This window comes from Microcaecilia unicolor, chromosome 3, assembly GCF_901765095.1.
Source record: "Microcaecilia unicolor chromosome 3, aMicUni1.1, whole genome shotgun sequence".
In the NCBI taxonomy this organism is placed as follows: Eukaryota; Metazoa; Chordata; class Amphibia; order Gymnophiona; family Siphonopidae; genus Microcaecilia; species Microcaecilia unicolor.
This window is the reverse complement of record NC_044033.1, coordinates 214,025,660-214,051,207: the sequence shown is the minus strand read 5'-3', so window position 1 is coordinate 214,051,207 and position 25,548 is coordinate 214,025,660. Positions and strand designations below refer to the sequence as shown.

General features: G+C 46.5%; 1 protein-coding gene across 2 annotated transcripts in view; it reads left to right on the top strand.

The window, feature by feature from the left end:
• Positions 1-24,644, top strand: part of SPACA4 (sperm acrosome associated 4) — a 101,188-nt gene extending 76,544 nt beyond the window's left edge. The window contains exons 1-3 of one of the 2 annotated variants that reach the window (XM_030197444.1): positions 1,191-1,422; positions 23,566-23,685; positions 24,126-24,644. In XM_030197444.1, coding sequence (XP_030053304.1) covers positions 1,371-1,422; positions 23,566-23,685; positions 24,126-24,334 — 381 coding nt within the window. In that variant the 5' untranslated portion in view covers positions 1,191-1,370 and the 3' untranslated portion in view covers positions 24,335-24,644. Of the gene's footprint in view, positions 1-1,190; positions 1,423-23,565; positions 23,686-24,125 lie in introns of those variants that run through there. The other variant, XM_030197445.1, reaches the window with a different exon arrangement.
• The last annotated feature ends 904 nt before the right edge of the window (positions 24,645-25,548 follow it).

Below are 25,548 nucleotides of genomic sequence, written 5' to 3'. Positions count from 1 at the left end.
TTGGTCTGTCCCAGTATGTATTTGTATTTGTTATCTACCATACTTGGCGAACGCCTTTACGGTATTATGTAAGCCACATTGAGGCTGCAAATAAGTGGGAAAATGGGGGATACAAATATAACAAATAAATATTTATGCACTTATATATTGCAGGGGGGGCAGACTGAGGAATAATGTGAAGAAGTACTTTTTCATGGAGAGGGTGGTAGGAACGCCCTCCCGCGGGAGATGATGGAGATGAAAATGCTAACGGAATTCAAAAATGCTTGGAACAAACACAAAGGAATTCTATATAGAAGCCATGGAACCAAACAAGCTGACAACACCAGTAATTAAGAAGCAAAGCCAGTGCCGGGGCAGACTTCGAGGGTTTGTGCCCGGTTGATGGCTGGACAGATTCAGCTTCTGTAGTTGGAGAACAAGGTCAGTGCTGGGTAAACTCCTACATTCTGTGCCCTGATCATGGCTGGACAGATTTGGGTGGGCTGGAGAGGGGCTTCGATGACAACTTCAGTAGTTGGATAACAAGGCCAAAAGCTAAGCAGACTTCTACGGCCTGTGCCCTGAAAATAACAAGGATAAATTAAGATCAAGCATGCATATGTTGTGTCGCATCATATCTTACTCTATGTGTTTATCTTGTTGGGCAGACTGGATGGACCATACGGGTCTTTATCTGTCGTCATCTCTTTACAGCGTAAAAAAATCCAATATTACAATCACTAATGACTTTATTACTTTACTCCTCATTTAACCCCCACTCCTAAATACATGCCATCAGTCTGAGATGTGTTTGCTTTTATAAACCCTCAGCCCTGATTACCACCCATCCCTTCCCCTCTAACCCCAGGGCAGAAAGTGTCCCTGTGCCCCTGTCAATCTTAAACTGAAGACTGGAAACAAATGCATGTTACAAGTTGAACATTTGGTAGAAGCCACAGAAGCGATGGGTTAAAGCAATATATTTTGGCCCTAGAAGTTGTGGGTTTTGGGGGGGGGGGGGGTTTGCTAGGTAAAAAATATTTTCCAGGATTAGTCACAGTGACATGCATTTTCCTGCTGAAAACAGTCAGGGTTTGCTGCCAGTTCGCCCAACACCCACCCTCATGATTTTCTCCAAAACAAGGTGGAGCTGATTTTGGAAGGCTCTTTAGAAAGCCAGTAGAGAACAGACAAGCCTCCCAGGATCAGAGGTAATTGCTGTGTAAGGTTTGAGGGAAGGGCTGAGGTTATTTTACAGAAGACCTCAAAGCATCCTTTGGATTAAGAGGCATTGAGGAGCTGAAAGCACAGCTGGAAAGTACTGGATTGTCCAATTTGGGGACTTTAAGCTTTTTCTGTTTGGGAAGAGATCAGCTGAAAGAAAAACCATGAACAAGCTTCTTCTATTGATTCTGGTCACTCTCCTGTGCATCCATTTTGGTAAGAAATCCAAAAAATATGTTTCTAAAATCTCTCTTGCTCTCTTGTTCCCCAAAGCAAGTATCAGCAGCTTTATGTTAAATGGAAAAAAAACATCTCCCCCCTCCAAAAAAAAAAAAAATACCTTCTTAATCTGGAAGATGGGTCTGTCCTTTCTGAGGACTGTAAGATCGTATGTTTCTCTCTGGAGAGATATCTTATTTTTCTTTAAATCTTATTTAAATATTTGTATTCTGTAATTTTGTGGTTGGAGTTGGTTCCTGAAGGAATGAATCACAACTGCAGACATTTGAGGGGTCTGGAGGTGATCCTCATACACCACAACATGGGCTTTGGATTTAAAGAGTATGAAAAACTGTTTTCAGATTTTTCTTTGCTCCAGAATATCGCCAATTAATTAACTCTCTTTTATATGTCATCATTCTAAAGCAGTACCCTAGACAGCTGCTTGTATTAAAGTTAGTTTCAAAACTATCTGCTTGCCCTGTTCCTAATTCTAATCTAGGCACTATTAGTCTTCTTCTGTAGTTTTCTTACTTTTTTAAAAACATATTTATCTTCAAGACTTTGGATTATGGATCCTTCAATGTTTATAGCCACACCCAAGTCTATATAAATCTACCCTAAGTTCTCTTTCCAGCTGTAACAGTGTGATACCTGCAGGGGGCACTACTGAGAATCTGCTCATCAGTTGGCTGTGCTGTATTTTCAAACTGATTTCTAGACACAATTTCAGCAAAAATTAGGTGTATGTGACAAATTTATAAACTGAAAATTTCACTGTATTTGTATATCTGTTATCCTAAACCATATTCAGTATGATATTCAAATTCCTCTGTCATCAATAATGGAGGAAAAAGACCTCAAACGTCCCACCTTGGCAGCAAGTAAAACATCTTAGTGCCAGCTGTCTTCTCATGGGTCTAAAAACCCCTTCCAAATTATAATTTTTTAAATTTTATACATATATATTGTGGACTCTGTCTTCTCCAACTGCCTTCTAACTTTGTAATTCAAATTTCATGAAACATTATTTTTCCAGTTATTCATAGAATATTGTAACTTCAAACAAAAAAAAAGAACTTAGCTTAATTCTTGTGCCCAACGGGGCTCTCCATTTCACTATTTGACCAAGCTTCATCAGGGGGCTAAGGGATCCTTTTAATAAGGTGCGCTGAAAAATGGTTTGCGGTAGTGTAGGCGCAGGTTTTGGGCTTGCGCCAATCCGTTTTTCAGCGTGCCTGTAAAAAAGCCCTTTTTAAAAATTTTGACGAAAACGGACGTGCGGCAAAATCAAAATTGCCGCGCATCCATTTTGGGTCTGAGACCTTACCGCCAGCCATTGACCTGGTGGTAAAGTCTCACACAGTAACTGGGCAGTAGCGGGCGCGCGCCAAAAATGAAATTACCGCAAGGGCCATGCGGTAGCTGTGCAGTAACTCAATCTTGGCGTGAGTTGAGCGTGCGTAGACTCTTATGTGGCTTAGTAAAAGGGCCCTAAGTGCTCAAATGACATCGCTGTGCTCTGATCCAAGTAAGCGCCATGCTTGAAATTTGGCTTGGATCAGAGCACGGTGATGTGATTCGAGCACTGATGAAGCCTAATTAAACAGTGAAATGGACAGCCAAAACCCAGGACTGTGTCGAGTCTTGATGTTTATTTACTTATTTATTGGATTTTTGCTCCCACCTTTTTCAGGATTTTATAGATCTCTATGGAATGTATGTCTTTTTCTTTTTTTTTACTGTTTATTTTGTGGTTTTCCCATACAATACAGAAGCACAACATATTCACTTCTCAAACTTGTTACAACCATAGGTATTGCAGTTTTTTTAAAACAGCTTTAACATTCAACCAAATAACTGACTCATATACCCTTTTTCCAAACCTATATCCCTTGTCCTCCCTCCCTCCCTCCCCCCTCCCTCTTCCCCTATGTCCCTTGGTTGGTACTTCTCTGGTCATTTTTTGTTCTGTTTCTCCTTGCTTGGTTTTTGGCAAAGGGGGTACACTGGCTTTTTTATTTTTTCACGGAAAGGGTGGTAGATACATGGATTGCCCCCCCGCGAGAGGTGGTGGAGATGAAAACGGTAATGGAATTCAAACATGCCTGGGATAAACACAAAGGAATCCTGTTTAGAAGGAATGGTTCCACAGAATCTTAGCGGAGATTGGGTGGCAAAGCCTGTAATTGTGAAGCAAAACCGGTGCTGGGCAGACTTCTATGGTCTACGCCCTGATCGTGGCTGAATAGATAAGGATGAGCTGGAGTGTAAATTTTAAGGGGCTTTGATATTAGCTTCAGAACTTTTAGTACAAGAAGAGTGCTGGGCAGACTTCTATGGTCTGTGCCCTGAGAATGGCAAGGACAAATCAAACTTGGGTATAAAGTATCACATACCATGTAAAATGAGTTTATCTTGTTGGGCAGACTGGATGGACCGTACAGGTCGTTATCTGCCATCATTTACTATGTTACTAAGTTACTCTTTGGGATTCTACATGGAATGTTGCTACTAATTGGGATTCCAGAATCTTGTAACTCCTTGGAATTCCAGAATCTTCAGAACTTTTAGTAACAGAACAGTGCTGGGCAGACGTCTACGGTCTATGCCCTGAGAATGGCAAGGACAAATTGAGCTCGGGTATACATATAAAATATCACATACCTTGTAAAATAAGTTTACCTTGATGGACGTGGACCGTAAAGGTCTTTATCTGCTGTCATTTATTATGTTACTATGTTTAGGTTTGGGGGGGGGGGGGGTTATATGAATGGAAGCAAAGCCCTGATGGGGATCTTCGCATCCTGTCAACTCCTAAGGACAAGCACTTTAGCTAAATGGAAAGAGCTTCCAGAACAGCAGGGACTCCGTTTTCTTTATTTTTGTATTTCTCTATTGTGCTTTTATATTTCAAGGGTTTATTTGTAAGAAATTTATTACATGCAAATTTTTTTTTAAAAATCTCCTTCGAGGAAGATGTAGAAATCAGAAGAGAAAGAATAAGGGATTTTGGATTTAGCTCTGCTCATTTTTATGAATAGCTTAAGAGGAGTTACATTCAAATGCAGTAGGGATTTCCCTCTCCCCAGAGGGCTTATTCTTTAGGGGCCTAATATTCAACCAGGGACAGCATTTTTTTAAAAACACTGGCTGCCGCCAGCAAGCTGTCCTGTGTTAATCGGAGAGAGCTCTGGGGATCATCACTGCCACGATTGTGCCCCTAGACAACCCAGCACTAGCCAGATACCTGCCACAGTGGTCTCCCCAGTTTTCGGTGGCAGTATCCAGTTATGTCTTGCTGGACATGTTCTTGTTCGTTCATTGAGATTTCTTGATATACCGCAATATCTGAACAAGCAGATCACTGTGGTTAACAATATTCTAAGGCGTCAGAAAAGACTGCCAAAAATGTGAATTTTGGTGCTGTTAAACGTGTATATTTTTGATCCTGTTTCACGGTAGTCCTATTATTAGGTTTTAGGTTCCTGTTTTCCAGTTTTCCTCGTTCATCATATTTATGTTTATACTTGTACGTTTTACTGTTGTTATGCTGTTAATAAAATTATAAGTTTGGTGTTAAACCGTACGTACTGTACACCGCCTTGGGTGAAGGCGGTTAATAAATCCCAATACATAGAGTTACATACATCTGGTTTTAGCTGGACATGTCCTCTTTTTGAGGACATGGCCGGGCAACCGGGCACATTTTGCCAGCCTGCCTGTTTGTCCGGGTTTGCCTATGAGCAGGAGATAACCAGGTAGACGTTGCAAGGTGTATCAGTAGTATTTGAACTCTGCCCTCCCTGGTTCTCACTCTGCTGCTTTAACTGCTTGGCTCTTCTTTTTTTTTTTTTTGTTACATTTGTACCCCGCGCTTTCCCACTCATAGCAGGTTCAATGCGGCTTACATATTGTATACAGGTACTTATTTGTACCTGGGGCAATGGAGGGTTAAGTGACTTGCCCAGAGTCACAAGGAGCTGCCTGTGCCTGCAGTGGGAATCGAACCCAGTTCCCCAGGACCAAAGTCCACCACGCTAACCACTAGGTCACTCCTCCACTCCTTCCAGTCAAAAGGGCCGTCTTGGAAGTGGGAGACCAGGCTACCCAACACGAGGAAACGGGTGCTCTTAAGTCTGGTGCCTTAGACCAGTGCTTCCCAACCCTCTCCTGGAGGCACAAACAGGGCCCCCCGGCATTGAATTTCCGGGCACAACACCAGCAGAGGTCAGCAAAACTGACCAGCTGACTATAAACCCTTCATTGTATACAAATCTCTGAAACAGATGAACAAACACACCCCGGAGATCGCAAAGAAACAGAGCAGGAACAGAGATGGCCAAAGGAAATTACATGCTCCATTATATTAATGTGTTTATTCCCTCACAGACCCAGCACAGGCATGTGCCTGCGGCCTGCCACTGTTCCTTCTAAGCTGAGCGGGAGTCCTCCACCTACAGTCCTGCCAGTGGGGGGATGCTGTTTCACTAGCACATTTTCAATAGTGAGGGACAGGCAAGCTCCAGAGAACCTGCCTGTCCCTAGTGACTATATTGAAACATCGCCCCCTACTGGTAGCAATGCAGTTGGAGGACTCCCGCTCAGCTTAGAGGGAACAGTGGGCCTGTGTCTGGGGTCCTTATATACAAATTGAATTAAATCTCCATATAAACGCTGTGTAGTCCAGCTATATTTGTAAGAATGTCTTTTCATCCTGGCGTAACAGTGAAATTCATTACTATCATGGTGTACATAAAACACATCTGAAAAAACATTGGCACCAAAGAGCTGGACTACGCAACATGTTGGGTCTGTGAGTGAAGAAAACATTTTTATGCACTACTCTTGGCTGTCTCCCTTCCAGATCTGTTTCTACAAACCCAGAGCTACCAAGTTACTCAGTTCCAGGCTGTAGATCTTTGGCCATTCCTGGTTTTGAACTTACATCCCAAAGCAGTGTGGGTAACTTGGCATCTCAGCAAATCTCTTTCATGCATATGTATTTATTTATTCATTCATGTATTTAGCTTGCTCCACTGATAATGCCCAGAACAGGTTACAAAAATACATATACAATCATAAAACAAACAAAAATATATACATTAAACAAATCCTACCAAACAGTTAAAAAAAAGTCTAGCATCTATTTAATTAAGCAGAAAAGTCTTGACAACTCTGCGGAAAATTAAAAGATTATTAACATGTCAATTTGACTGAGGCAGATTGTTCCACCTCACAGCACAAGAGTAGGCAGGCTGAAATCGGTCTGGGCTAGATGTGCCTCCAGGAAAGGGTTGGGAAACAATGAACAATGTTTTTGAGGCTTGAATCACCTGATCACAGTGAATCTGCAACCAGTCCTGGAGACACACCCAGCCAGTCTGCTTTTCTGGATATCCACGATCAATAAGCATGAGAGCAAGGACAGACTGACCATATGGATAACCGGGCAGTGCCCGAGGGCCCAGAGGCTCTCCCCCCCCTCACGAGCCTCAGAAGATGCTCCCCACCTTGAAGGGCCCTGGTGGTCTAGTGGCCTCTGCAGGGACAGGAAAGAACTACTCTCTTTCCTGCCTGCTGCCGCTATTCTGCCCGGCACTGCCATATTTTTAAAATGGCTGCCGAGACTCCCTGCAGCAATCTTGCGAGACTGTCAAGACCCGTGAGACTACCGCGGGAAGTCTTGGTACCCATTTTGAAAACACGGTGGCACCAGGCACAATAGCAATAGAGGGCAGGAAAGAATGGGGTTCTCTCCTGCCCCCAAAGAAGCTACTAGACCACCAGGCCTTTCAAGGTAGGCTGGGGGGGGGACGGCAGCTGCAGCGGTAGGGGTGTTGTGTGTAGGAGGGGGGCAGCAGCACGCGGTGGGGGGGGGCAGTGGGCAGCAGCTGGGGGAGCCTAATGAGCTTACTGCCCAGGGACCCAGATCACTGTCAGTCCGCCTTCAAATGTATAATTCTTCCTTCTATCGTATCAGAAATGCCAAGTTACCTAGTTCCAGACTGGAGATTTGGGGATAATCCTGGATTTCTGACCACCTCATCCTGGTGTATTATAGACTTGCAGCACTGATTTCAGTGGGCAGAATCAGCTATAAATCCCACATTGTTTTGGGATACAAGTTCAAAATCTGGACTGCCCATGAAGTCTGCAGCCTGGAACTGGGTAGCTTGGCATCTCTGTCATGTGTTATCATTTTTCTCTGCTTGGCTTGCAGACACCTTATAAGGAACCAGGTATCATGAGCAATGAGTCACTGGTTTGCAAAGGGTCTTGTATGTGCCTATTTTTAAGCTGATTTAGCAAAGGAGCCGTGCCTGGGTGTGGCTGGTATGGAATCTTCCATCCAAAACCCACAGAGTTATGAGTAACTGGGTTGGTGAACAATTCGCAGCTGGGCTTACAGCAAACTCCACAAGCCAGCTGAGGGGAGAGTGGAAACAGGAATCTGTGCTGAGGGATGGCTACCCCCTTAAGAGTAGACTACCACACTCCTCTACCCCCAGGCAGGAAATTCATTTCCAAATCTTTAAAATGTAGGCTGCTGCTGGGGATCTGCTTGCTGCTCTAATGGACCTATATAAGTACATAAGTATTGCCATACTGGGAAAGACCAAAGGTCCATCAGGCCCAGCATCCTGTTTCCAACAGTGGCCAATCCAGGTCACAAAAAGTACAAAACATTTTATACTGCTTAACCCAGAAATAGTGGATTTTCCCCGAGTCCATTTAATAATGGTCTGTAGACTTTTCCGTTAGGAAGCCATCCAAACCTTTTTTAAACTCCGCTAAGCTAACCACCTTTACCACATTCTCTGGCAACAAATTCCAGAGTTTAATTACACTTTGAGTGAAGAAAGATTTTCTCTGATTCGTTTTAAATTTACTACATTGTAGCTTCATCACATGCCCCCTAGAACTAGTATTTTTGGAAAGAGTAAACATATGCTTCCCGTCTACCCATTCAACTCCACTCATTATTTTATAGGCCTCTATCATATCTCCCCTCAGCCGCCTTTTCTCCAAGCTAAAGAACCCTAGCCGCTTTAGCCTTTTCTCATAGGGAAGTCGTCCCTATGAGGGACATCTGAGGCTGACATTTTTATTCACATTTTTGGGGCATGGGAGGGGGTCAGTTACCACTGGGGGAGTAAGGGGAGGGGGTCATCCCTGAATCCCTCCAGTGGTCATCTGGTCATTTAGGTCATCTTTTTGTGTCTTATTCGTTAGAGAAACAATCTAGACCAAAACATTGACGTTTTCACACTAGATGTTTTCAATTTGTTCCATTATGGCTGTAAAACGTCCGCATGTTAGGCACGCTCTAAGCCCGCCTTGGAAATGCCCCTGACATGCCCTCTTGTGATTTGGATGTATTGCAGACGAAATGCATAGATAAACATCTGCAAAATAGGTTCCAAAAATACTGATTTGGACATTTTGAGAAAAAAAAACCGTCCAGATGGTGCTTTTATGATACTTTTTGGACATTTTTCTCTTTCGAAAATGAGCCCCATATTCATATTGCAGAGCAACCATGTAATGAAACGTATCCTTAAGAAGAAGTCTTGACCTTGGCAAATCTGGGGAATCTTCCTAGTCTAGAGTCCATCCATCAACCTGCTTTTTCTATATTGCCCCGACCCAGTGGAATGCCTGCCTGTAACTCTTCCTTCGGAACCATTGTACTCGAAAGGCTTTTGATAGAACTAGACTGGTTTACTATGTGTATATGTTTCTAAGGTTATGTTTTATTTTTGTTTCTTCCTGTCTCTTCTTCTTTCCTGTCCTATTAAGTGATTTTAGTTTTAAACCGCTTTGTAGAGAGGTGTGGTAGCCGATCTGACGAAGAAGGGCAACCTTTGAAAGCTAATCAAGAAATGTATTAAGTTATGTCCAATAAAAAAAGGTATCTTATTTTCTTAAACCGCTTTGTGTGTCCACTCATTAGGTGGCATATTATGCAATTAATAAACATAAGCATAGAAAAAAAAACCCCATGGAAACAGAGAAAAATGAAGGTAGATAAAGACCATATGGCTTATCCAGTCTGCCCATTCATACCATTTACTACCCCTTCCTCTCCCTTAGAGATCCTATATACTTATCCCACGTGGAGTGGAGGAGTAGCCTAGTAGTTAGTGCAGTGGACTTTGATCCTGGGGAACTGGGCTCAATTCCCACTGCAGCTCCTTGTGACTCTGGGCAAGTCACTTAACCCTCCATTGCCCCTGGTACAAAATAAGTACCTGAATATATGTAAACCGCTTTGAATGTAGTTGCAAAAACCTCAGAAAGGTGGTATATCAAGTCCCATTTCCCTTTCCCTCCCCAAGCCTTCTTGGATGCAATCTGTCTCCACCTGGAGGCCGTTCCATGAATTCACCACCTTTTCGGGGGGGGGGGGGGGGGGGGGGGGGTAATGTGGTGGACTGATTCCCCAATCCAGTGATCACCTGAAGCAGTCCAGCAGCTTTCTAGGGTTTGTAGCCTGGTTCCCAGTTCTTGTCTTTTAGGTTCAAAAGCTGTAGTAGCCAGAAATCTTCCTTTTAGTAAGGAAGGGCTCTTCAGCTTGGAAAAGAGACAGATGAGGGGAGATATGATTGAGGTCTACCATCTACAAAATCCTGAGGGGTGCAGAACGAGTAGAAGTAAATCAATTTTTTACTCGTTCCAAAAGTACAAAGACAAGGGGACACTCGAGAAAGTTACATGAAAATACTTTTAAAACAAATAGGAGGAAATATTTTTTCACTCAATGAATAGTTAAGCTCTGGAACTCTTTACCGGAGGATGTGGTAACAGCGGTTAGTGTATCTGGGTTTAAAAAAGATTTGGACAAATTCCTGGAGGAAAAGTCCATAGTCTGCTATTGAGACAGACATGGGGAAGCAACTGCTTGACCTGGGATTGGTAGCATGGAATGTTGCTACTCTTGAGATTCTTCATGGAATCTTGCTATTCTTGGGGATTCCGGAATCTTGTTACTCTTTGGGGTTCTGGATGTTGCCACGATTTGGGTTTCTGCCAGGTACTTGTGACCTGGATTGGCCACTGTTTGGAAAACAGGATACTGGGCTAGATGGACCATTCGTCTGACCCAGTATGGCTACTCTTATGTTCTTATGAGATAAGAAAAAGATCAAACTCGTCTGTCTGTCAGAAAGCAGGCAGAACCTAAGATTCTCTACCCACCTGCGTTTGAATTTTCACCACTGCAAAGGTCTGCAGCCGACTGGAAGAAAAGAAGGATCATGGTGCAACGCGATGTAACGCAAGTAAATTTAGAACAGAGCCTGGAGTGCCAGCACAGCCTCTATTAAAACTAACTTGGCTTGAGCTGGGCTTTTTTTCTTATCAAGTGACCAGCATCCCACCCACATATGGGTTGGATTGGGTTAGTTTGGAATGGTTCAGCAACTGGAGATCCTTAGGTTGAAAACCAGAATTATTGCAGGTATTTCCCATCCTCCTTTGGGTCTGGCAAAGGGGTGAGTTGCCTAGGAGTCCAGTACAGATGGGCAGGTCATCCAGAATAGACAGCGATACTAAACGATTGGCCACTTATTGATTTCAGCAACATCTGAATTCATTTGACCAGGAGGTCTATGAGCTTTGTCATTATAGGGTCAGCCTCAGATAGGCCGGAAGCTGGGAAGCTGAAGTAACAGGGGGCTTGATGCGGGCCAAGGGAAAATCCTGTAACTGAAAGTTTAAATATCTGCTCAGGAGTATACAAGAGACTGTAAGGGTAACTAAGATTTTTGCTACTAATACCTGGGATATACAGTTAACATAAATAGAAGCTCTAAAGAATTTCTCCTTTTTGCCATATCAGTGAAGTCTAAGGATTCTGATGCTGCTCCTTGTGATCTTGGGCAAGTCACTTAACCCTCCATTGCCTCAGATACAAACTTAGATTGTGAGCCCTCCTGGGACAGAGAAATACCCAGTGTGCCTGAATGTAACTCACCTTTAGCTACTACTGAAAAAGGTGTGAGCAAAATCTAAATGGGAAAATGTGGGATACAACTGTAACAAATATATATATATATATATATATATATATATATATATATATATATATATATATATATATATATTTGAGATTCTACTTGGAATGTTGGTACTATTTGAGATTCTACATGGAATGTTGGTACTAGTAGAGGAGTGGCCTAGTGGTTAGAGCACTGGTCTTGCAATCCAGAGGTGGCCGGTTTAAATCCCAGTTCTGCTCCTTATGATCTTGGGCAAGTCACTTAACCCTCCATTGCCTCAGGTACAAACTTAGATTATGAGCCCTCCTGGGACAGGAAAATAACCAGTGTACCTGAATGTAACTCACCTTGAACAGGGCCGGTCTTAGGGCAAGGTGACCAAAGCAACTGCATAGGGCCTCGCGCGATGCACTTGAACTCACCCCGACCGCCCGAGCTCCAATTCCCCCTCCCTCTGACTTTTAAAAGTTTACCTCGTCGGCGTTGGGTTACAGCGGCCGGCAGGTAGCAGCAGCAGTGAAAAGCGTGCGAGCTGCTCAGCGCTTCGGGACTCGGGAGCCTTCCTTTCCTTCTCTCAGCTCTAGTCCCGCCCTCGGGGCGAGGCCCGAGTCCCGAAGCACCGAGCAGCTCGCACGCTTTTCACTGCTGCTGCTACCTGCCGGCCGCTGTAACCTGACGTCGACGAGGTAAACTTTTAAAATTCGGGGGGGGGGGCAGGCCTTGGAGTTGGGAGGCAGGGGGGCCTTGAAGCTGGGTGGGAAGCAGGGAGGCCTTGGAGCTGGGTGGGAAGCAGGGGGGCCTTGGAGCCAGGGGTGTAGCCAGACAACAGATTTTGGGTGGGCCTAGGCAAGAAGTGGGTGGGCACCAAGTGTTCTTCCCCCCCCACCCCAAAAATATCTCAGCTGGTGGAAAAATGCTTCTTTGCACCTTGGCAGTGCAGCAGGAATACGCTGAAAACTGAGCATGAGCAGGTATTGGTATTGTGGAGAGTAGCTTTTTTCGTTACCATCAGAGGGAAGTCTTCAGCTGGTGGAGCTTGGGATCCCCACCAGCTACCACTAAACATGTGCTACTATTAGGTGGGCCTGAACCCTAAGTGGGTAGGCCCTGGCCCACCCAGGCCCACCCGTGGCTACGCCACAGCTTGGAGCTGGCAGGGAGGGAGGGAGGCCTTGGAGCTGGGTGGGGGGCCTTGGAGCTCGGAAGGGATGGCCCGGGAGCTAGGGTGGGGGCGGGGCTAGGATAGGGCCCCATCACTTGCTAAGACCGGCCCTGACCTTGAACTACTACAGAAAAAGGTGTGAGCAAAATCCAAATAAATAAAAAAGTAACCCATGTTGGTTCAGAACTGCTGCTTCTGGACTGACTTATTGGATGCAAGGAGAGTGCTGAGTAAGTGGATTGCTCTGTCAACTGCCCCCCACCAACACACTGATGCTCACTGAGCAAACAAGGGTTGCATATGAAATAAGGAAAAGCTTTGAACTGTAACGTCAGTAAAATCACAGCAGCAGCTGAACAGAGAACCACAACGTAGGAAAATGCACATACCAAGTTGAACCACAAACAGAGAAGTCTTAAAGGCGAGAAATGAGACAAGGAATAAAAAGGATGCCATAATCAGCCTTCCTAACGCTAAACTTATGTTCTTCTTTAGAAATAGTGCCAGAAACTTTAGCTGACCCACAGAGTGGCAGTATTAGAAGAAAATGCAGAGTGCCTAAGGCAGCTACGGTCAGAATTTAAAGTTAGGAGAGCAGGAAGAAAATCCCTGTTGAATACAAAAAGAACAGAATTATGAGCTTAGGCCAGTGCACTCAGAGCTTCTCCAGTGATGAAAAAGATTTGCGCTATTGACCCAACAAAACTTTGAGTCTGACATGAAGGTTGGATAAAATTTCTTAACATCCATTAAATATATAGATATAGAAAGTTATAAATCATATATTGTGAAGATGAAGCTCCCACCTCAGGATCCCAGGTCCCTCTTTCACTCAGGGTGAGCTGGTTCTCAGTATGCAGATTTTATGCAAATTAGTCTACTACCCCTTTCTACTCGGGGTGACCTGGTTCTCAAAAAGGCAAACATAGTCAGGTCTCATCAACAGGATTTTTCTCATACAAATCTTTATTCCAGCCTCTGGGGCACACTTCTTTTTAGCTTAAAACACTTTCACAAGCTTAAACAGTTCTTCCAGCTTAACCATTTCTTCCTACTCAGTGCAATCTTAAAGCTTAAACATTTCTTCTTGCACAGTTCAATACCCAACAGATTTCTTCCCCGTGAGCCCTCCCACACAGGCATCTGGGCTCAGTACTAACTCAGTCCTGGACACACAGTCCTTCCTTGTAGCACACAGTTCTTATACTTGATACTCTAGGGCAGTGATGGGCAACCTTTTGAGCTTGGTGTGTCAAAATTCGCCAAAAAAACCGAGCATAACTCGGGTGGTGTGTCACTTCGAGAAAAAAAAACATAATTTCGCGATATTTATAGTTTAAATAACAAAAATGTATAATTGTAATATATAACTGTATTTAATAAACCAAAAACTAATTATTTAACTTACCTGCTTAGTGACTTCTTTGTTCATCTGTCAGTCGGTTTCTTTTGTTGGTCTTGATATTATTTAACTTGTGTGGGGTGCCGTGAACTAAGATAAGTGAGGGGGAGGGGGAATTCTTTAACTAATCTGCCTATTAGTGACTTTTTTGTTGCTGAATTTCATTGGCTAAATCTTCAATTGATATTTCTACTGAGTGGTAACTCAGATATTCTCTTAATAATTGCATCTTTATTCTGCATATCGTGAAATAGAACTGGTGTACATCTTAGGAGAGTTTCTTTAATAAATTCTCCCTCACTGAGTGCTTTTCCATGCTGAGCTATGGAGTGAGCAATGCTCAAACTTGCAGATGTTAAATTTGTAGAACCTTTTACAAATTTAAGGATGGAATTAGATTGGCTCTTATAAAAGTGTAGCTGCCTTGAAATGTATTCCTTCCTTTCATCCTCACTTTTTTTCAAGAGCTGGGAATGATTAGTTTCAAAATGTCTATTTATATTCCACGTTCTGCTTACTACCGTTTCAGTACATAGAACGCAAAATGATCTGCCATTTTTTTCTATAATGCCATACATCTCGGTCCATGTCTCTTGAAAGGGTCGGCTACTGCTACTACCACTTCCTTTACTTAACCTTGGTTTTTTATTTTTTGGGTTCTCCATCAGGGGGGCAGTGACAGAAGATAGAATTATAGATAGCCTGTTAGCCCTGCAGGCAATTAGGGGTTAACTAGCCTAACTGACCACCTTATGTAAATTAAGATGGCTGCCGCTATTTCTAATGGCGGGAAACGGCACCCATAGCACATGCCCTCGCCTCTCCCAGCCTCCCCCTCACCTATCTCAGTAATGATGGTCAATTAGAAATCCACGACACCCCAGAACAGTAGATTGCATGATGGTTGCTGTGGTTATGTGGTAATGGCGATCACAGGGCCCCCAGAGATGCGTCCCCCACGGCATTCCGCTGCTCTCTGCTCCGCCGGCCGGAAGTGAGGTCAAAGATCCCCTAACGGCCGTGCAGGAGCCGGGGCAGAGGGAGCAGCATGGAGGGAACAAGCGGAGGACTCGGAGGGAGCCAATAGGAGCGCACACGGCACCCCCCCAGCGGGTAAACATGCACCGGGGGGGGGTGATTTCACCGGGGGGGGGGAGGTCGCGCTGCACCTGGGGGGGGGGGGGCGCATCGGCGATCCGCCCCGGGGAACGCTGCTGCTTCTCTGTATGCGGCCACATGCGGCCGCGTGTCACCGAAAATGGCTACGCGTGTCAGTACTGACACGCGTGTCATAGGTTTGCCATCAGGGCTCTAGGGCCTTCTTACCCCAGCCGTATTAACTCAGTCCTTCTTTGTAACACACAGTTCACCACCAGGCCATAGGGCTCAGCCAGTACTTTCCATGGGGATCTTCCTGCTTCAGCTACCAGCTCTCTTCTGCAGCGGCTAGCTCTCCTCTCTCCCTCACAACTCAGGTGGGGTATTAAGTGGTTAATGGCCAAACAGGACCCAGCCCATAACCTGCTGCACCTGCTTCCACCCCCAGGACTCTCCCCGGTCCTAGCGACCTCCATCTATACATCTCCTTACTGGCTCCCTTTAGTGACTCACCCAGCCCTTCTCCCTGGACATTTTAGGGGAACAGCGCCCTCTAGGGGCCTAACCAGGGTAGGATAGCCTCTTCCTTATCACAATATATATATAGATATGGGACTTGATATACTGCCTTGCTGTGGTTACAATCAAAGCAATTTACATATTATATTCAGGTACTTATTTAGGCCGGGGGCCTTTTACTAAGCTGCGTAGGCGCCTATGCACGTCCAACGAGCGCCAGTTCAGAACTACCACCCGGCTACCACGTGGCCTGGGTGGTAATTTCATGTTTTACATGTGTCCAGTACGCGCACCATAAAAGTTCTGGCACAGGTCGCTAACCGGGCGGTAATCTGCAGTGTAAGCCCGCTGGTGATTACCACTCGGTTAAGGCGTGAGACCTTACCGCTAAGTCAATGGGTGGCGGTAAGGTCTCAGGCCCAAAATGAATGCGCACCAATTTTTATTTTGCTGCGACGTCCATTTTCGCCCCCCCCCCCCAAAACAAAAGGCCTGTTTTGCAGGTGCGCTGAAAAATGGACCTGCGCGCGTCCGATACACGTATCTACACCAGTGCAGGCCATTTTTCAGCACACCTTAGTACAAGAACCCCTTAGTGCTTGGGATGATGGAGGGTTAAGTGACTTGCCCAGAGTCACAAGGAACTGTAGTGGGAATCGAACCCAGTTCTGTAGGTTCTTAGGCTACTCCTCCACTCTGGGCAAGTGCCCACTAAGGTGCGCCAAGAAATGGACTGCGCTGTTGTAGGCGCGTGTATTGGATCGCCTGCAAAAAAGGCCTCTCTTTTTTTGGCCAAAAATGGACGTGCAGCAAAATAAAAATTGGCACGCGTCCGTTTTGGGCCTGAGACTATTTCTGGGATAAGCAGCTTAAAATGTTTTGTACTTTTTGGGGATCTTGCCAGGTATATTGTGACCTGGATTGGCCACTGTTGGAAACAGGATGCTGGGCTTGATGGACCTTTGGTCTTTCCCAGTATGGCAATACTTATGTACTTATGTGTGTATCGGACGCGTGTAAAAAAATTGAATCACCGCCTGGGGCACATGGTAGCCTGGCGGTAGTTCCAAATTGATGCGCATTGGAAGCGCAGATGTGTCTATGCACCTTAGTAAAAGGGCCCTATAGAGAGATATAGATTTCTGAAAGGACCCCTATATCTCTCTCTATATCTCTATATCTATGAGTGGAGGTGCAGCCTAGTGGTTACAGCCCCAAATCACTCAGCAGCGTACCGAGGGCGGGGCGGAGGGGGCAGTCCGTCCCCCCCCCCCCCGAGTGCACACTGCAGGAGGAGTGCAGGGAGCAGCTGTGCGGCTGTCAGCTCCGCCAGTTCCCTGCTCCCTCTGATGTTACTTCCGGTTCCGGGGCAGAGGGAGCAGGGAACCGGCAGAGCCAACAGCTGCACGGCTGCTCCCAGCACCCTAGGAGGTAAGAAGAATGCACCCAGGAGGGGAAGCTTGGAGACTATGCACTGGGGGGGGGGGGGGGGGGAACTACACCCAGTGGATGTCATGCTGCACCCGAGGAGGGGAAGCTTGGAGGCGATGCACCGGGGGGGGGGGGGGGGATGCTCACCCAGTGAATGTTGTGCTGCACCTGAAGGAGGGGGGAGCTTGGAGGTGAAGCACCATGGGGACATACGCTGCACCTGGTGGATGTCGTGCTGCACCCGAGGGGGGGAGCTTGGAGGCGAAGCACCGGGGGGGGGGGGACGCTGCACCCGGGGGGGGGGGGTGCACAGTGGCAATCAACCCCGGCTGGCAGCCGACCAAGGAACACCACTGAAATCCATACTGCTTCTTTTGATCTTGGACGAGTCACTTAACCCTCCACTGTCTCAGGTATAAAATCTAAATAAATAAAAGAGAGAGATGGGGGAACTTTTACAAAGAGACAGTACTGAATGCAAAGAAACCCATTCAGTTCCCATGGGCTTCAGCTCATGCTAATTAGTAACACTGCTTTGTCAAAGGAGGCCATAGAGAGATAGAGATATTGATATGGATAGATATAGTTATAGATAGATAGATATAGAGAGATATATGTAATAAATATTCACTGAAATTCAACATGAAGTACCTTAATTCACACTTCAAACAAACAAACATACAAAAAAACCTCACAGAAAGGTGGTATATCAAAGACAAATTCCATCCTCTACCCCTTCCTGTAGAGCTAATTACTGTAGTCACAAATTAACCCTGAGGTCTGACTTCAATACGTTCATTGAACAGATGTTGAACCAACTGAAATTTGACTCCAGGACAGAGCATAAACCAGATGCAGGCTACCACAGCTTTTGTGAACATTTTTCTGTCTGTGCAAGTTTTTAAACTCTGCAGTAATTTGCATGATGTTAGTTTACTGTATCACAAGACTGCCATGAGAGGTCCCGGCAGCTATTTTTGAAACCACAGCCAATATGGGTAGGAGCACGGCAGACTGCTCCTGCCCCCATGCCAGCTCCAATCTCAAAATGGCTGCTGGAACCTCAAGCAGCAGTACCGCTAGACTGCCACAAGAGGTCCCAGCAACCAGTATAAGCAGGAGCAACTGAGGATCGCTCCTGCCCCCTTTAGACCAGTGGTGTAGCTACATGGGGCTACAGGGGCCTGAGCCCACGCAAATTTCCTCTGGGCCACTAGTTTTGCTGTTGGGGGTCCCCAACCCCCACTAGCTAAAGCCTTCGTCCAGTGCCGGTCTCCGGTGCCGCTAAATTGCCTGCCCGTCTCTTCCTTCCCCTCATGTCTGGCATGCTCCTTTAAGTGAAAGTGAGCATGCTCGATTTCACTAAAAGGAGCATGCAGGAAGCTTGGGGAAGAGAGAGCAGGGCAGGCAACACAGCGGCGCTGGAGACCGGCGTTGGATGAAGGCTTCAGCTGGCAGGAGTTGGGGACCCCTGCCAGCCAAGGTATTTGCGGCGGCAGTGGGTGGGGAGCGGCAGGGCGGCGAGGGGCAGACCAAAATGTACCCCCCACACCTCAGGCCCCCTCCCACTGTGAAGTCTGGCTACACCCCTGCTAAACGATACAGTAGGCTCAGAGTTAGGAGGGTCCTACATGTAGTTCCAGGGGAGGAAGAAGTGGGGTTTCACAGTGTATGAAAAATATTTTAGAAAAAAGTTTGGGAATCACTGCTCTTGCAGCCTCCTCACAGATTAGGGCTGTGAGTCACCCTAGAGGCAGGTACATAATATATTTATGGTATCTGTGGCCACAACCTTTGTTACATGCTCCGTCTCCTTAACCCTAAGGCATACGGACTAGAAAAGGGTTTCCGCTCGGTTGGTGAGCTCCCCAAGAAAAACAGCAAAAGTACCAGAGACCAAGGGGGCTTTAAGATAAAAGTCCCTTTCACGGGCACACCAATATTTAATAAGTATGTACAGTAAAAGAATAATGAAAACCAAAAGACAAATTGTCCATAAGATTAATGTAAATTGGTTGCAATGTTTGTCATAGCATTTCATTAAAGAAACACTGAGAAGTGTTCTTGGTGGAATTTCATGCACTTCTAGCTCCAGGGTCTTTCATTTCTCTAGTAACAATAAAGATGGGAAGATAATCTTAGTCCTTAAAATAATGTAACAAAGTGTCTTTCAGGTGGTTATAATGATGTACTGTTCAATGTCTTCTCTCTCTCTCTCTTTCTCTCCCCCTTTGGGTGGTACCAGGGTTAATTGTGTTCTTATCCCGGTGCTGGTGTTAAAAGTGCTTTAAGCTTGTCTTGTGAGCAGGATAATAAGGATAAGCAGCTGAGTGGGTAAAATATCTGTTGTCGTTTTTAGGAAGTAGGCATTTACCGATTCCACTGCTTTCAGCCTTATATCCCTTCCCCAATAGGATTTTCAGTTGTCTGCAGTTTCAACCTCTGCTCATCTCTGACTAAGGTTTAAATCCAGTCTCTCAGGGGACATGTTTTCTGCCTTAGGGCACTCTGTGCCTCAGAGGGACAGCTGTGGATCAGACTGACCTCTGAAAAGTTAACTGCAAAATGGGAATACTTTATTCTCTTCCTTAAGGCTTCACTGGCAGCCCCTATATTACCATTTCTCCTTCTCTTTTAGTCCCTTGAGCAGGGAGCAAAGGCTGCGGTGGGCCCCAGGGTGGGGTTATTCACCTCTGAATTCCCTCTGGGAGAGGAAAGACTTCCTTGCTGAATTCCTCTAGGGAAGAAATGGCAAATCTCCTGGCAGGGCCGCCGAGACAGGAGGGGGGGGGGGCAAAATTCCCCGGGCCCGGGCCTCCAAGGGGGCAGGGGCGTATCTGCGTGGGGCCTCAGGGGCCTGGGCCCCCGCAGATTTTGCCCTGGACCCCCCTACCGCCATCAACCCTCCCCCGCTGCCGTTCTTACTTTTGCTGGCGGGGGACCCCAACCCCCGCCAGCCGAGGTCTGCTTCCACCTGCCGCTGCCTTCAAAACTTCTTCTTCAGCCGGCGGGGGACCCCAAACCCCCGCCAGCCGCCCCGCGCTGTTTAAAATTCATCTTCGGCCTCCGTGGCCGTGCTGCTGGGATAGGCGGCGCTGTTGAAATCCACTTCGGAGTCTGACGTCGCAGCACGTACAACGTACAACGACGTCAGACTCCGAAGTGGATTTCAACAGCGCCGCCTATCCCAGCAGCACGGCCACGGAGGCCGAAGATGAATTTTAAACAGCGCGGGGCGGCTGGCGGGGTTTGGGGTCCCCCGCCGGCTGAAGAAGAAGTTTTGAAGGCAGCGGCAGGTGGAAGCAGACCTCGGCTGGCGGGGGTTGGGGTCCCCCGCCAGCAAAAGTAAGAACGGCAGCGGGGGAGGGTTGGCGGCGGGAGGGGGGTGGAGAGACTAAGTCATTGGTGGCGGTGGGGGCGGCGGCGGCGGCGGCGGCGGGGGGGGGCGCGCTAAAATGTGCCCCCTCTCTCTGGCTCTGGCCCCCCCTACCGCCGGAGTCCAGATACGCCCCTGCAAGGGGGGGAGGGCCTGGCGCCGGGGTCTCTCTCTCTCTCCTGCTTGTGATGGGACCTGAGTGATCACGTCCCAACAGGAGCAGGAGAGAGAGAACTCCGGCGCCGGTCCCCCCCCCGAGAGAGAGAACTCCGGTGCCGGTCCCCCCCCCCCCCGGAGGCTGAGGAGGACCTGGAACTTCCTCCAGCGCTGCTTTTCTGCCCATTGCTGAGCGGCTGCTTTTCCTCTCAGGAGCGCATGCTCAGTTTTGAAACTGAGCATGTCCTGAGAGGAAAAGCAGCCTCAGGGGCAGGCAGTCAGCGCTGGAGGAGGACATCTTCTACTGGTGGGGCCTCAGGATCCCCGCCAACCAAGGTATTTCAATCATGTTGCGGGGGCAGCAGCAGCAGCAGCGATGGGGGGGGGCAGCAGCGATAGGGGGCGGCAGTGGCAGCGATCGAGGGGGAGGGCAGTGGCCCTGCTCCGAACCTGGTGGCAGCAGCCCTGCCCTGGGCTATGTTCAGTCTCTCGACGGCCCTGTCTCCTGGGAGAGGAAAGACTTCTTTGCTGGACCCTCTAGGGAAGGAAAGAAGGAAGGAAGGGGATATGATTGAGACGTTTAAATCCCTCAGTGGCGTTAATGTACAGGAGGTGAGCCTTTTTCAAATGAAGGAAACCTCTGGAATTAGACGGCATACATATCTCCTCCCAAATCCTTAGGTTTTACATTTCCCTACAAAAACTCAAATTTGAATCCTATTGGATCCGGATCGGACTGATCCACTCCGACACCTCTATTTTCTAGAGCAGGCGCCAGAATGTTCTGTCTGCAACTACAATGACAAATTTTTGGCAGCCTGCTAGATAGAAAATATTTCAATATTGTTAAGAAAACGGCATTGTGTATCCCAGGGAGGGTCAAGGATTATAGAAACCTAACTGCTCAAGCTGGGGGACACTGGGGCACTGTCTCTCTTTTTTGGCCTGCCTATCTTACTCCTTACTCAACTAATAGGGTTCTTCGGGTGACACAACATCTTCTATTTATCCCTTCTTTATGACAGGTGTTTCTAGAGACTAACAGAACTTCGTGCTTCAGTGTACATAAGTACATAAATATTGCCATACTGGGACAGATCGAAGGTCCACCAAGCTCAGCATCCTGTTTCTAACAGTGGCCAATTCAGGTCACAAGTACCTGGCAAGATCCCCAAAATAGTACAATACATTTTATGTTGCCTATTCTAGAAATAAGCAGTGGATTTTCCCCAAGTCCATTTTAACAATGGTCTATGGACTTTTCCTTTAAGAAACCATCCAAACCTTTTTTAAACCCTGCTAAGCTAACCCTCTGGAATAATCTTTCCCTCTACCTCAGGATGGAAACCTCTTTTTCAAAATTCAAAACTCAGTTAATGGCATATTATTTTTCTCTTGCTTTCCCCACATCTGTTTAAGATTATTACTTTCATTTGTCTATGTCTTGCTTGCTGCGTTGCTCTCATTGCATCTCATCCAGTGATGATATTCAGTGTCCCCTCCCCGTTTAGTTATTTAGGGGCCCTTAAGGTGCGTAAGCACCTACGCGCATACAACGTGTGTGAAATTGGAACTACCGTCCGGTAATCGGGCAGCCCCACACACCGCATAAGCGCCGATGTGCGTCCAACGTGTGTCGATTTTGAACTACCGCCCGGCTCCCGCATGGCCTGTGCAGTAATTTCATTTTTTACGCGCGTCCACTACACGCACCGGAAAATATATTTTATTTTCCAGCGCATAGGTGGTAATTGTCATAGTATGCGTGTGGACGATTACCGCCCAGTTAGTGCGTGAGACCTTACCGCTAAGTCAGTGGCTGGCAGTGAGGTCTCAGACCTAAAATGGATGTGTGTCAATTTTCATTTTGCCGCACGTCCATTTTTGGTGCGCTGAAAAATGATTCTGTGTGCATCCAAAACACATGTCCACACTAGTCTCCAGGCCATTTTTCAGCGCACCTTAGTAAAATGCCCCCTTAGTGATTGTAAACCATTCTGATTTGCCTCACAAGAGAGATATAGTAAAAGTAATACACAATAAACAATTTAGTTAAGTAATGAACATTGCACTTAACTGCATGCATAAGTTCTATCCAGTGCATTTTTTCTAGCAAAAAAGGTGCCGGTACTCAAATGCTAGGCCACCCATCAAGGGTGGAGTGATCACTGAAGGACCCACCCCACAATAGCCAGAAGTGATGTGTAGAGCCTGAGCTCTTTCATTAAAATTTGGGGTCCGTGGGTCAATTTTAGTAGACAATGGAAAAGGTACCGGTACTCAGTACCCCCAAGTACCCCCTCAAAAAAAGCCCTGGTTTTATCCAGTCACATCTGCCCGGAGATCCAGTGCCAGTGCCTGGACATTGCCTGGCCTTGAATATCTGGACATAAAGCTGACCACTGCCAGTTTAAAACAGTATGTGGTGCCCTTGGTGGCCCCTGTCAGCTTGCTGCCTGTAACCGCAGGAAGAGACTAAGGGATCCTTTTACTAAGGTGCGTCAAAAAATGGCCTGAGCTTGTGTAGGCATGTGTATTGGAAGCACGCAGGTCCATTTTTCAGCACACCTACAAAAAAGGCCCTTTGGGGGGGAGCCGAAAATGGACTTGCGGCAAAATAAAAATTGACACGCGCCCACTTTGGGCCTGAGACCTTACCGCCAGCCATTGACCTAGCAGTAAAGTCTCACGCGTTAACCGGGCAGTAATGGTCCACGCGCATACAACGCCGATTACCACCCTCTTAATGGACACGCATAAAAAATGCAATTACTGCGCAGGCCATGCGGTAGTCGAGCGGTAGTTCACAATTGACGCACCTAGGACACGCCTACGTGCCTACGCAACTTAGTATAAGGGCCCCTGAGTAACTCTTGGATTCTGACTCGGTTACAGAGCACAGGACCGAGGAATGTTCTAGAATTTTTTTTGGTGGGGAGGGGCTTTCCCAGTGACCTAATCTGATTCTCCACCATGTTTCTGTCTCTTGCAGGAGAAGGACAAGTGAAAAGGTGCATAAAATGCGACTTCACCTTGGGGGACATCCCGTGTATCCAGAGCACAGTGACATGTAACACTGGTGAGGTCTGCGCAACCATTAAAGGGAAAGCTGGTGAGTAGCATAACCTCTACTTCCTCGCTGCATGGCCTTCCCTTCTCCCATCTAGATATTTTTAGATTGTAAGCTCTATTGAGCAGGGACTGTCTCTCTGTGTCAGGTGTTCAGCGCTGCGTGCATCTGGTAGCGCTATACAAATGCTAATAATAATAATCTCATTAAGAGCTATCACACTTGGCTTTCCTCCATCTTGGCTTTTATTTGGGAACTGCTGTGTACAGCTTCTAATATGTTTCTGGTTTGTTCCCATGACCACTGAGGTCACCTGTAGCTAAGAGAACAGTTTATAGTTCTTCAGTTAGATATTAAAAAAAAAAAAAAAGGCACCGCATCCCGAGCTTCTGAAGCCACTGTAACTCTGCAGTAACACTTCAAAAAAAGTCTACAACACCACCAAGGGGAGACTAACTCTTTTAAAATTCTTCTTCCACCAGGCTCGGCACATCTCATCACTAAAAGGAACTGTGTGGAACGTAGCAGGTGCGGTGTAAATGACACTACATCCTGGGTGGGTGTCACCTATACCACCTCCACCGTCTGCTGTGAGGAAGACTTCTGCAACTCGGGAGTGGGGGTCATCAGGTTCTCCTTGCTTGCAGGTCTTACTGCTCTCCTGTGTTTCTTTCTGACAAAGATCCTGTAGTGTCCTCTCACCCATCCTCCCTCCCCCAACACACACACACCTATGCATTTACTTCAAAATAAGGCATTCCTTGCTGTGGGTGTTGGGAGTAGACATCCTGTTCCGCTAAACAAAATGGCTTCCATCGACATCAGGAAGTCTGAGTCTGACTCTCCTCATTTCACATGACTGGACGAATCACTGCATTTTATTTCAATTTTAGCATTTTTAAGTTGCTGGTTTTGAGACAATGTCTTTTCACTAAAAGGAAGCTCTATGATTTTTATCTGTACCATTTAATCATCCCCATAATAAATTTAACTCCCTCATCCCTTATTTGTCCTGTTTGTCTGCCTTGAATAGATTGTAAGCTCTGTCGAGCAAGGGATTGAATCATACATGTTTTGTACAGAGCTGCATACATACAATAGCACTATAGAAATGAAAAGTTAATAGTAGTAGCAGTTGCTAGCTGTTTCCCCTCTGGTTGGGCCTTCTTCAGCAACTCAAGTGAGGTCTGGCTGATGTACTAGGTCGAGACTTGTAAACATTAATCCACAGCTTTAAATTCTAGTGATCATGCAGGGAACATTTCCAGAGTCACGTTCTCAACCTTGTTTGGCTTGGAATTGCATATTAATTTACAGAATAAAGATCACTTTTCAAATTGTTTCCTCTTTACGAAAGGCCTCTCAAGGTACTGTGCTCAAGCAAGGGGAGAACATTTTTCTTTTCTTCTTTCACAGTGAGGGTTGGCTGTGACTCAGGAAGAGCTTCAGCAAGGGAGCTCCTTGAGATCAGACCCGCACGGTCTCCCTCAATCTGTGGGAGAGACTCCCGCTTTCGTGGCTCATTTCCCGCACCCTTGCTGGGGAGTGAAGATCTTCTGCTGAGCTGCTTCCCCCTCCATCTTCAGCAGATGCATTAATAAGACAACATTTCCCGCTGCCGTAGGACCAGCCTTGTGATTAGAGCTGCAAAACCTCACAGCTGGGCCGTGGCAGAAGGAGATGATGTTTTGTTAAGATGTCTCTCCTGCTGCCTGAGGAGGAGGTGGCTTATTGGTGCTATGGCCAAGATCTGTCAGGGGTAGAGCCTGGAGAGAAAGTGGGCGGGTCTGGAAGCGTGACTGGACAAGGTAGGGTGTAGATGGGGCATGGCTTAACATCTCCCTTTCAAAGATCGGGTCCCCTTGGCAGCTCTGGGAGAGTTTCGGGGGGGGGGGGGGTGCCCCC